The sequence below is a fragment of the Procambarus clarkii genome, chromosome 31, assembly GCF_040958095.1.
Source record: "Procambarus clarkii isolate CNS0578487 chromosome 31, FALCON_Pclarkii_2.0, whole genome shotgun sequence".
Taxonomy (NCBI): domain Eukaryota; kingdom Metazoa; phylum Arthropoda; class Malacostraca; order Decapoda; family Cambaridae; genus Procambarus; species Procambarus clarkii.
Genome location: NC_091180.1, coordinates 30,772,112 through 30,784,916, shown reverse-complemented (window position 1 = coordinate 30,784,916; position 12,805 = coordinate 30,772,112). Strand labels below are relative to the sequence as shown.

Below are 12,805 nucleotides of genomic sequence, written 5' to 3'. Positions count from 1 at the left end.
CAGCAGCTCTAGCCAACCTGGTTTACTGCCACTGCCCCTGACAGTTGATGCCAGTTGGTCAGCTGCAATATCTACATTTTCATGTAACTTGTGGCATTTTACCATGTGTATATGACTTGATATCGTTCCCTTATTGTTACGCTGTTAAAAAGCGCTCCGTATGGGCAACTCTGGGAGGGCTTCGTGTTGCTTGATGTGGCTGTGGCAGCTAGTGGGTGTGGGAAGATTTAATATTTGGCTGTGGCCTACTCAACCAACCACACTCGCATAACCACCCACGTGGCACGCCTGTGTTACAGTCTTTTAATTTTAATTGGCCCCAAACTAATGAATGGATGGGACTCTTTTTAGACCCCTCAGCTTTTATACCGATCCAGAGCGAGCAAAGGGGACAAGTGTCCCTCTTCTCATCACTCTTAGCAGCAAGCTCAACACACCTCGTGTAGTTGTCTTATTGCAATAAACTCAATGTCTCTAATATATTTGTGTATTATTTATAAGCCTTTAACTTGGGGAAAACTGTTTCTGAAGGAGCTGAACGATGGCTTCCTGTTGCTAGCCACACACAGATAGCTCTATACATGTCACGTCAGTTCTAGGAATTGATAGCTTACTGAAGACCATTCCCCTCACTGTCTTGGTTGTTGACGTGAGGGGGCTTGGTAGGTGGCTGCTGGGTTGTGATGCTCAATATTTCATGTCCTCTTAGAGCCTTGTACTACTGCTGTTTTTTTTTTATTTTAAGTCCCTAGAAGGAAAGTGACATTTTTTTTTCTTTTTCCTAAGATGGGGGGATCATTACTGGAGGTCTGAGGAAGCAAATATGAGCCATGTTTATATACAGAACTAAAATATATATTTATTGCATAGTGAAAGGGTTTAGGTAACTGGTGTATATCCAGGATGCACCTCTGGGAAGTCCCCATTTTATCAAGTTCCCTGCCCCTTAATTGTGGCTCTATGGAGAGTGGGGGGCTTAATTGTGAATGAAATTTTATTCTTGATAGTTCTTGAGGGTTGAACCCTGAGGCCCCTGTGGTGACCATGTCGTCACTTGGAGTGGTTCCATCTCTTGTAACAACCGAGCTTTTTATACCCCTCCTTACTAGGGAAGCTTTGCGCAGTCATCCCCCGCACACTGATACACACGATTCCTTCCCAATGTACTATATTCCAGAATTTGATCCTCACACTGATCATACACTTCATGAGTTATTCATCCATTAACACCTAATTGATTCAGTGGATACCTTTGTCACTTTTAACCCCAACCAAACTAGAACACTTGTAATTGCAGCCGACCACCTGGCAATGATGAAATGCATTGGTGAAACCCCAGTTCAGATCTCCAAGTATGTCCGGCTAAATGCCAGCATTGGCAAGGTTATTTTCCTGCACCATGTGACTGGTGATAGGGACGTCAGACTACCTTGAGGATTTTAAATATATCCTAGAGGTCCAAGGCCATTCTATCCTTCAGATTGGTATGCTCGCTCGATCCTCTTCATGGCCGTCGTCATAAGCCTCTTCAGGGAGTAAAAATCACTTGATAGTAGGTCCCTTCCATCTTACGTAATTCTTGTCAGATGCTCTAGTCAAGAGTACATCCTCTTTCCTCGCTAATGCAATAAGCGCTGCAGATTTGAACTTGGTCTCTTTAAAGTGCAAAAGTGAGGTGTATGTAGTCTTAGGTCATTCTAAGACTTGAGTGCTTGTTTCCGCAAGCTCGCTGCATCAATTGCAATGGCAACCGCCCTGCATTCTCCTACACGTGTGCACTACAAATTTGAGGAAGCCTCCTCAATTTAAAGCATCACAATCATTTATCTTTCCCAAGGAGAGATACCAGGTTAGCTGTCTTCCCTCGATTGATTGTTGGAGATGAAGCCACCCAAGAGGCGGCACAGGCAGGAGTTGCCCTAAGTGGTAGATTATTTGGAGAGGTTGTGATCTTTGGTCGGGAAAAGATATACGGTGTGCTGAGCTCATTTAAACTGTTGATCCTTACTATGTGGCTGCTATCACGGAGGAGGATACTGCTTTACAGTATTTATGAAGGTGTCCAGCTGCTGGACACCTTTTTTTGACCAGAAGAGTGGCAGTGTTGATGGCTTCAGGGTAATTCCTGCAAGATTCAGGGACTCTTAACCAACTCCTTTAGCTACACTGTATCTTGAGTACAATAATACAGTGGTTGCTAGCTCCTAGAGACATATCATAACTTCAGCATCTGCCTCATTTTGTGTCAACACTAGGTCTAGTGTTGCTGGCGAGTATTCTTCTTTTATTCTTGTTGGTTCTGTAATATGTTGTTTTAAGAAGTGTGTCTATCATACCTACCAGTTTTGCTCTCTCATTACTCCTGTGGGAGGTGGGGGGGAGGATCCTTCTTTATCCTTGTGATTAAATTCCTCAAGTATTAGAATCTTAGCCCTTGTTCGCCTTGCCACTGTGGCTTCTTTTTTCATTATCTTTACATAAGTCTCGTTGCATTTGTCATAATCTTCCCTAGGCCTTTTGTTTGGTGGGGGACAGTAAGTCACCACTACCACTATCTTGTTCTACTGTTGCTATTCCTAGTATGTACTTCCTTAAAGCTTCAGTGTATGTGTATCAGCAAGGCTGTACCATTTCCATTCCTGTTCACCCTCTTTCCTTATTATTCGATATCCTCTTGGGAAGATTTAATTTTTTATAACACTTGTCAGTTTTGTTTCTGCTATTACGATAATGTGTGGGTGTTCTTATCATCCTTTCTTGTAATTTTAGTCCTTTATTTGCAATTCCATTTGCATTCATGTATATAACTTTAATGTAACTCATGACTATTGCATTTGTTTTGCCTGAGAGGTAGAAGAGGAGTACAGTATATGATGATCTAGTCACTTGTGATCAAGGCACACACATGCACTTCGTTTTATGTGCGCGAGTATACGATAACCTAATCACGTGTGATCGAGGTGCGCACATGCACTTCTTTGTATGTGTGCTTCATCAAGCTGAGCAGCATCACTTTTTCTCTGTTATCTGGTTTGTCCTTGAGCCTCCTTGTGTGTGCCATTTTCCAGTCTCCATGCATTTCTTTCTTGCTTTTCTTCTCCGATTTTCTTTACTACCTCTCTATTCTCATTAAATATATCTTGGCTAATATATACTTCATGGACCAGTACTCCCCTTCACCTCTCAAATATAAATTTATGCAAGTAAATATTTAACTAGATTACTGTTCTAAAAAATAACTTTCACTGGCCGATTTCTTTCATTCTGAACTTGCCTAAACTATGGCAATAATACATTTCTAGTATTGCTTCTCTGGACTGAATTTTTATAGCCTCCAACTAGTGCTAGAGTAAGCAGCACCAGCGTGGAACATCCACATAAAAAACAAAACCGAAGATTTAAACTTATAAAGGTTTGCTTCAAGACAGATCCCAAAATTGAGAGGATTGATCTGTCAAGATCGACTAAGGGAACTAAGCATAATGATACTGGAAGAAGAAGAAATAGTGGGTACAAGATCCATACATCTAAAATACTCAGGGGGGTATTGACGAAATAGAATGATTAAGACTGAGCAAGAGAGTAACGAGAAAACAGAAGACATGCACATAATCACGCAAATGAGCCTTTGCACGCAAACACTCAATTCCTTGCGCATCCAAGCGACATTAGTCACAGCCCTGCTCCTGTGGCAGGTAAGTTCACTACGGGCTCACCATAGACCGTGCTACATGCAATTTTTTGTTTCCTGTAGCTGAATCTTTACAAACAACAAGAAAACACTTCTTAAGTGTCAGGAGCAGAACGCACGTTTCGAACTAGAAAAAATACACTACCTTATTTTAAAAGCAGATGTGATACGACGCAAATGGGTCGAGAGCCATTGCATTAGACAATCGATAGTTGGAAAGGCGAGGCTTGAGAGGTGAAGTTCAGGTCTGGAAACTGTGTCAGGTAAGTACTGCTGGGTAAGTACCCCACAACCCCCCCAACCTCTCGCTCCTCATCCTCTCCTCCGCTGTTTAAAGGTGACGGAGTAACGCCCCGCCTCCGCCGTTCCCCACACACATTACCACACACATTATCACAATCATTGCTACCACACTTGCCTCCGCCGCCGTTATTTCCACAATTGTCACTGCTACCACCATTGCCTCCGCCGCCGTAATTTCCACAATTGTCACTGCTACCACCATTGTCACCGCCTACCACCATTGTCACCGCTACCACTATTGTCACCGCTACCACCACCATCGTCTTCCTTAAAGTGGTAGGGGTTTAGGGTAACATGATATATAGCTGGGTAGTGTTGCCATATTCAGAAGCATTCGTTTGGATCATTGATATGCAATGTATTCATGCGATCACTGAAAACTGGATCCTACTCTAACCTCAGTATTTCACTTATTTCTTTGCTGTCATCTGTGGAAGGTTCCATCACCCTTGCGCAAGGCCCAATGCAAGATGTAGTTTTTGTTTTTGAATAAGATAAAAAGTATTTTGAATTCCTCTGTATTTTGAATATGGTACAATCTAATCTAATTTGGAATGGACTTGGTCTGAGGACCGGTTGGTTGAGACAATCTGTTTGAGTGCCCTAACGGTTGTAAAGTAAGGCAAAGTAGCCCGCCTGCTTGTCAACTGATAGGTTCATATCGGCCGAAGAACTATGTCACTCATTGGCCAGTAATCCACCGAGGAATTCTCCGTGGAAGGACCGTTTATTACACAATAGCTGTGTAATATTTATTTTAATACTGTTTATTTATTTTTATTATACTGTAACATATACTGTTATTATACTGTATTTATTATACTGTAATATTTATTTTTAATGCTGTGTGCGTTTATTACATAATAGCTGTGTAGCGGATTTTGGAGCCAGTCCGTACTCTTAAGATTTCCCAACATCAAGAAAACGGTCAGTTTAAAGTGCCCTTATCCTAACCTACCAGAGGACCCAAAGCAGAAAACGGGACAGTACGTCACTTTCGCCAGCCGCTTCCATTTTCTAGTACGACAATTTTTTGGCCTTATGTAACTCATACGTGCGAAAAGCGACGTTCTTTGTAGGAGGACAGGGGCCAGATTCGCGAAGCAGTTACGCAAGCACTTACGAACCTGTACATCCTTTCTAAATCTTTGGCGGCTTTGTTTACAATTATTAAACAGTTAATGAGCTCCGAAGCACCAGGAGGCTGTTTATAAAAATAACAACAGTTGATTATCAAGTTTTCATGCTTGTAAGTTTAATAATTGTAACGAAAACCGTCAAAGATTGAGGAAAGATGTACACGTTCGTAAGTACTTGCGTAACTGCTTCGTGAACTGGCCCCTGATGAAGGCGCAGACTGTAGGTATGAGATTTTTTTTACAAATTTCTCTCTTGACGTATTAGCGTAGTTTCACTTGTTTATGTGATGGTTTATGGACGGGTATATATATAGGTTCTGTGGATATGAGTTAAATAAAACTATCGTGAGTGAAGGCATTTACTGGAAACTTATATCTCAGCGATTGTAACTAAATGGCCCCAGCCGACGTGCGCCAACAAATCAAATTAAATTATTACAAATGGACGGCATGGAAGCTGACGGCCCTCGACCTCTGTTGGAGTGGAAAGGTACATAAAACGACCACCATGGTCTGCCAGCACCAGCGAACTGCCGCCGCAATCAGTCGTAGCTCCATGACTCGTAGAGGACCACCCGCCGGCTACCTGACTCTCCATGACTCGTAGAGGACCACTCCGCCGGCTACCTGACTCTCCATGACTCGTAGAGGACCACTCCGCCGGCTACCTGACTCCATGACTCGTAGAGGACCACTCCGCCGGCTACCTGACTCTCCATGACTCGTAGAGGACCACTCCGCCGGCTACCTGACTCTCCATGACTCGTAAAGGACCACCCGCCGGCTACCTGACTCTCCATGACTCATAGAGGACCACCCGCCGGCTACCTGACTCCATGACTCAGAGGATCACCCGCCGGCTACCTGACTCCATGACTCAGAGGATCACCCGCCGGCTACCTGACTCTCCATGACTCGTAGAGGACCACTCCGCCGGCTACCTGACTCTCCATGACTCGTAGAGACAAAGAACCCCCCCCCCGACCACACCACAATGGCACAGTGCCACTTGTTAACAAAAATCTATTTTATAATTTTGTAACACGACACTAATGACCTGACTAAGGAGGCTCCGACATACACGAACACTTATATAAGTTCATGAATGTGGGATGTTTATCCCGTCTGGTTCCAGGCTTTACACTGCGGGTAAAGCAACATGGGAAGTAGGGCAGCTTTACTTTGTGGTAAAGCTTCCCTACAAGAGTATCTAGTGGCATTCTCGAAAGGAATTATATTGGTTGGTTATTATTCAGGCCGTCCTCTCGCAACCCGTTCTCGCAAATTTAATAAGTCAATATTGACTTATTAAATATGTGCATAGGTGACATACTTAACATAATAGATACCCTTAAAAAGATTCATAGAAAACACCGACCTTACCTAACCTACTTAGTATGTTAAGATAAGCATCTTATTGCTTCGTAATTACAATTATTACCTAACCTATAATAGGTATAGGTTAAGTAATAATTGTAATTACGAAGCAATAAGATGCTTATCTTAAGATACTAACAAGGTTAGGTAAGGTCGGTGTTTTCTATGAATCTTTTTAAGGATATCTATTATGTTTAGTATATCACCTATGCACGTAGTTAATAAGTCAATATTGACTTTACGAATTTGCGAGAACGGGTTGCGCTCACAAGGACACAAGGACACAAGGCTCACAAGGACACTGAACTGATAAATTGCCCAAACCTAACCTAACTGTGGACCCACCAACAGAAAACGGATGTCCTGGATGTTGTCCAAGCAACCCGTCCTCTTAAAAATAACGTTACTTTTGGCTCGTATGCGCGCTATGGTCAAAATTGGATGTAATTTGAAATGAAATCGACTCACAAAAGTGACGTTCTGTTCCGTTTTCTGTTTGAGTCGTCCAGCTTACTCGGACAGGTTAGAAAAGGAAACATTTAATTAACGTTTTTCATAACGTTTTGAAACTTTATGAGAATTTCCTGTCCACCTAACCTATCAGAGGACCCTTAACTTACTGTTGTTGAAAAAAAAATCCAAAATTTATTTTCATTTTTTTTCGTTTTCAAATTACGTCCACTTTTGGCCATACGGGCAAACGACCAAAAGCGACGTTATTTTTAAGAGAACAGGTTGAAGCGTCCAATGATGTCACTTCTGCCAATATTGATGTCAGTTCTGCCACTATAGACATTAGTTCTGCCTATATTGATGTTAAGTCTTTGAATATAGTTTTTAATATTGAATATTGAACTTAATTTACAAATATCCGCAAATTCTGCCACTGCCTATGTTAATGATGTTAATATAGATGCTAATGATGATGCTAATGCTGCACATTTTTATGCGAACACATTTCAATACTGGTGTTAGTTCTATTATTTGTTAACTCGGCCGATTTGTATTTAATTTTGCGAATAATTGATGTTAATTCTGTCAATATTAAAGGTCTGGCAGTTGCTGATGCAGATATTGTTGATAATGATCGATGGTGATAACTCCTGAGGCTTGTTGGGAGAGAGAGAGAGAGAGAGAGAGAGAGAGAGAGAGAGAGAGAGAGAGAGAGAGAGAGAGAGAGAGAGAGAGAGAGAGAGAGAGAGATGAGAGGTGCGGATGGGAGAGGCAAGGGATGGAGCCCGTCAGTGTGGCTGGAGACACAGGTGTGGGTGCACGCGCGTCTCTCTCTCAACGTCCCGGCGATCTCGCTCGAAGCCTCCTGGTCTTAGGGATGCGCGGAGCTGGCTGGCTATGGTGATATCGGTGTGGTGTGGGCGACAGTCACGGTGGTGAGACAGGCCGTGTCGGCGGTGCTGAGGCTCGGGGGAGAGAAGGAAAGGAAAATAACCGGAGGCTGGGAGAGAGAGAGAAATAGAGGCCGCCGTCACGATGAAACTGCGACTCCTGAGGCACTTGGTGATCCAGACGTGCTTCGCTGTAGCTCTTGTAGTGGCCGGTGAGTTCCTTCGGCGTGACTTCGAGTGCGACTGGAATCATTGTGCATGATGATTTGTATGATGACAACCTCATTCCTCAATCATCATACACCATGAACCTCTTCACGTCCTCAACATTAACCATACTTCTTAATTTTCTCAATAGTTTAAGCGGTGAAAGTTTCTTCATAGCGTCTTGGGAGTTTACCTGTGAAGATGGAAGTGTGTGTTGACCACCAGAGCTTGTGCAAGGTGGTCAACAGTCTCGGTTGCAGAGATATAATGGATGAATTGATGAATGTTGCATCAGTGATGAATGTTTGTGACTTACACCAAGTTCAGCAATATCGCATTATTATATAAATATGTACACAATGTAGGTGTGATTTCCCACGCGTCAACAACAATTATAATTATAATTATACGTCCCCCAAAGTATAAACAATATTAAAGAGACTCCCAGCCTCACTTGTGATAGTCTGTCAGCCTCACCTGTGATAGTCTGTCAGTCTCACCTGTGATAGTCTGTCAGTCTCACCTGTGATAGTCTGCCAGTCTCACCTGTGATAGTCTGCCAGTCTCACCTGTGATAGTCTGCCAGTCTCACCTGTGATAGTCTGCCAGTCTCACCTGTGATAGTCTGTCAGCCTCACCTGTGATAGTCTGTCAGTCTCACCTGTGATAGTCTGTCAGTCTCACCTGTGATAGTCTGCCAGTCTCACCTGTGATAGTCTGTCAGTCTCACCTGTGATAGTCTGTCAGTCTCACCTGTGATAGTCTGTCAGTCTCACCTGTGATAGTCTGTCAGCCTCATCTGTGATAGTCTGTCAGTCTCACCTGTGATAGTCTGTCAGTCTCACCTGTGATAGTCTGCCAGTCTCACCTGTGATAGTCTGTCAGTCTCACCTGTGATAGTCTGTCAGCCTCACCTGTGATAGTCTGTCAGCCTCACCTGTGATAGTCTGCCAGTCTCACCTGTGATAGTCTGTCAGTCCCACCTGTGATAGTCTGTCAGTCTCACCTGTGATAGTCTGCCAGTCTCACCTGTGATAGTCTGCCAGTCTCACCTGTGATAGTCTGTCAGTCTCACCTGTGATAGTCTGCCAGTCTCACCTGTGATAGTCTGCCAGTCTCACCTGTGATAGTCTGTCAGTCTCACCTGTGATAGTCTGTCAGTCTCACCTGTGATAGTCTGTCAGTCTCACCTGTGATAGTCTGTCAGTCTCACCTGTGATAGTCTGTCAGTCTCACCTGTGATAGTCTGCCAGTCTCACCTGTGATAGTCTGTCAGTCCCACCTGTGATAGTCTGTCAGTCTCACCTGTGATAGTCTGCCAGTCTCACCTGTGATAGTCTGCCAGTCTCATCTGTGATAGTCTGCCAGCCTCATTTGTGATAGTCTGTCAGTCTCACCTGTGATAGTCTGTCAGTCTCACCTGTGATAGTCTGTCAGCCTCACCTGTGATAGTCTGTCAGTCTCACCTGTGATAGTCTGCCAGTCTCACCTGTGATAGTCTGTCAGCCTCACCTGTGATAGTCTGTCAGTCTCACCTGTGATAGTCTGCCAGTCTCACCTGTGATAGTCTGCCAGTCTCATCTGTGATAGTCTGCCAGCCTCATTTGTGATAGTCTGTCAGTCTCACCTGTGATAGTCTGCCAGTCTCACCTGTGATAGTCTGTCAGCCTCACCTGTGATAGTCTGTCAGTCTCACCTGTGATAGTCTGTCAGCCTCACCTGTGATAGTCTGTCAGTCTCACCTGTGATAGTCTGCCAGTCTCACCTGTGATAGTCTGCCAGTCTCACCTGTGATAGTCTGCCAGTCTCACCTGTGATAGTCTGCCAGTCTCACCTGTGATAGTCTGCCAGCCTCACTTGTGATAGTCTGCCAGCCTCACCTGTGATAGTCTGCCAGTCTCACCTGTGATAGTCTGTCAGCCTCACCTGTGATAGTCTGCCAGCCTCACCTGTGATAGTCTGCCAGTCTCACCTGTGATAGTCTGCCAGCCTCACTTGTGATAGTCTGTCAGCCTCACCTGTGAGTCTGTCAGTCTCACCTGTGATAGTCTGTCAGCCTCACCTGTGATAGTCTGCCAGCCTCACCTGTGATAGTCTGCCAGCCTCACCTGTGATAGTCTGTCAGCCTCACTTGTGATAGTCTGTCAGCCTCACCTGTGATAGTCTGCCAGCCTCACCTGTGATAGTCTGTCAGCTTCACCTGTGATGGTAGAAAGGGGGGGGGGAGGGGTAGATGAAGTGGAGAGGGGGAGGGGGTGTTTGTCTCTATCTGTCTGTCCAAAATTGCAGGCCATACGTTTGGGGCCAGCCTCACCCAACTTTGCAGGGGGACTGGTCTGGGGGAACGGGACGGACATAGGCTGGTCGGGGGTCTCCAGAATTTAAAAGGGAACAGCGGTGTCCTCTTCCTCACTTCTTATTCCATTATCAGTTCCCCGGTAACTTCGTTTAACCTCGTTATTCGTAGGCAGGTCCGGTTATCATCTCTCACGCAAAATTCACAGAGTCAAGAGACAAAGTATTTAAAGAAACTAGCGTTTAATAAAGCAAAGAAATACACAATAATTATACTCTTAAGTGAAGTCTTCAAATCACAGTCTCCGTGGTGTAGTGGTAAGACACTCGCCTGGCGTTCCGCGAGCGCTATGTCATGGGTTCGTATCCTGGCCGGGGAGGATTTACTGGGCGCAATTCCTTAACTGTAGCCTCTGTTTAACGCAACAGTAAAATGTGTACTTGGATGAAAAAACGATTCTTCGCGGCAGGGGATCGTATTCCAGGGACCTGCCCGAAACGCTACGCGTACTAGTGGCTGTACGAGAATGTAACAACTCTTGTATATATCTCAAAAAAAAAAAAAAAAATCAACTAACTCTTGGATGCGTCATTGTAGCCTCTTCTCCATAATATGTCGAATATCCTAAGTCACCTCTATACATAAGCATTTCCCCTTTTATAGGGTCTTTCGTGATTAAAATATGTAATTTTCTGTTACAATCACTTAAAAATATAAGCATATATGTAAATCTGTGTACAGGTATATTTTACAGGCACATTATAACAAACATCCAGGTTCTCTCCTCTGGTATTCCTCACAATGTGGTACAATTAAATCTGTAAATTCACTCATGATAAAATATCTTTGAACTTTACAGCACAGTGCATGTCCTTAGCACAATAATGTGGATGATAAGCACACCAAGGCAAATAGCCACTGTCATGACATTGTCCACTCTTAGCTTCTTGTTGCAATTAATTATTTCTTATCATCCTAGGCTATCCTTTCTACAGTTGTGCTTGATCTAGCTCGATGTAGGTTTGGTAATCGCAATGTTTAAAACAAAGAAAACAAATGAAATCTCCATCCACTGTGTCAGTCACACCAGTACAAGTGCTGCTCAAGCAAAAAGGAAATAATCACGGTGGATCTTGGGGGATGTAGCCTCTGATGGAGTGGATCTCGTTCACTCATGACGCTCAGAGTATGCCTTGTATGGCATACGTATATGACATACGTATGCCTGGCCTGACTCGTCACTTGTCGATCTCACCTCCTAGCAAGTACACGATCCGCAAAGAGGGAGTTGTGGCGGCATTTCGACTGTTACATCAAAATGGCACCTGAGGTCTGCTCTTCCCATAGGGTCGTTCTCAAAACCTGTTATGTCGCCTCCTTCGATCTTATCTCTGACTTGCATGTTGGGGTCAACTCAGGCATCCAAACTTCCTGGTACACCTGATACTTTGTCCACTCATTGGATCAATAAAACATCGTGCAGGTTCTACAATACTCCCAGACACATTCACGTTTGGCTTCAGAACGTTGCTCCAAGGGGGCCTCGTAGCCTGGTGGATAGCGCGCAGGACTCGTAATTCTGTGGCGCGGGTTCGATTCCCGCACGAGGCAGAAACAAATGGGCAAAGTTTCTTTCACCCTGAATGCCCCTGTTACCTAGCAGTAAATAGGTACCTGGGAGTTCGTCAGCTGTCACGGGCTGCTTCCTGGGGGTGGAGGCCTGGTCGAGGACCGGGCCGCGGGGACACTAAAAAGCCCCGAAATCATCTCAAGATAACCGCAAGATAAGGTACACGAATAGTGGTTGACACCACTGCTGCCCCCATCTCCTCTATGTTCTTCCTTCTGTTACCATTCTTTTCTCGCTAGTGCCATTAGAACTTTCATCTTAAGTCTTGAAATGCGACGAAAAACATGTCTCCTCCTTGACCTTCTACACACAAGTGATGTCTACGCCAATCAGACTCAACTCTGGCCATATCAGGGCCCTGCATCTCTCCTATTGGCTAATGGTGACATAATTCATCTCTCTCCTCCTCCAGACCGTCTTCTGCTGTTGCCATCTTTCTTTTAAGTTAAGAAGTTGCTCTATGCTAAACAATACCTCAAGCCAGCCCGCCTATTCTCCAGAGGAATTCTGGTTTACCCCGTAAACTGCTGTTCCTCCAGCGTCATTAGTCTTAACTGACTAATGTGCCAGAGCGAGGAATAACTTATACCAGAAAGAATGTATGTTGCAACCCGTTCTCTTACAAATTACGTCACTTTTTGCTCGTATGCGCACTCAAGCTAAAAAATGACGCAATTGAAAATGGAATCGGCTGGCGAAAGTGACGTTCTGTCCCGTTTTCTGTTTTGGGTCCTCTGGCTTAGGCTGTTAGATTAGGAGAGGAAACTTTCAATTAACGGTTTTTATGACGTTGTGAAACCTTAGGAGAACTTCCTGCCC

At 44.2% G+C, this 12,805-nt stretch overlaps 2 protein-coding genes across 14 annotated transcripts in view; both read left to right on the top strand.

The window, feature by feature from the left end:
• Nucleotides 1–478, top strand: part of LOC123758848 (protein PRRC2C) — an 80,175-nt gene extending 79,697 nt beyond the window's left edge. For all 12 annotated transcript variants that reach the window (XR_011230115.1, XR_011230114.1, XR_011230113.1 and 9 more), the window contains one exon: nt 1–478. This exon is cut by the window's left edge. The gene's annotated coding sequence lies outside the window, so the exon portion shown is untranslated.
• A 7,280-nt stretch (nt 479–7,758) lies between these two features.
• nAChRbeta2 (nicotinic acetylcholine receptor beta2) overlaps nt 7,759–12,805 on the top strand; it is a 230,573-nt gene continuing 225,526 nt past the window's right edge. For both annotated transcript variants that reach the window (XR_006772946.2, XM_045743586.2), the window contains exon 1: nt 7,759–8,065. Coding sequence is in view for 1 of the 2 variants with exons in the window: in XM_045743586.2 (XP_045599542.1) it covers nt 7,999–8,065 (67 nt within the window). In the remaining variant the exon portion in view is untranslated. The remainder of the gene's footprint in view (nt 8,066–12,805) is intronic.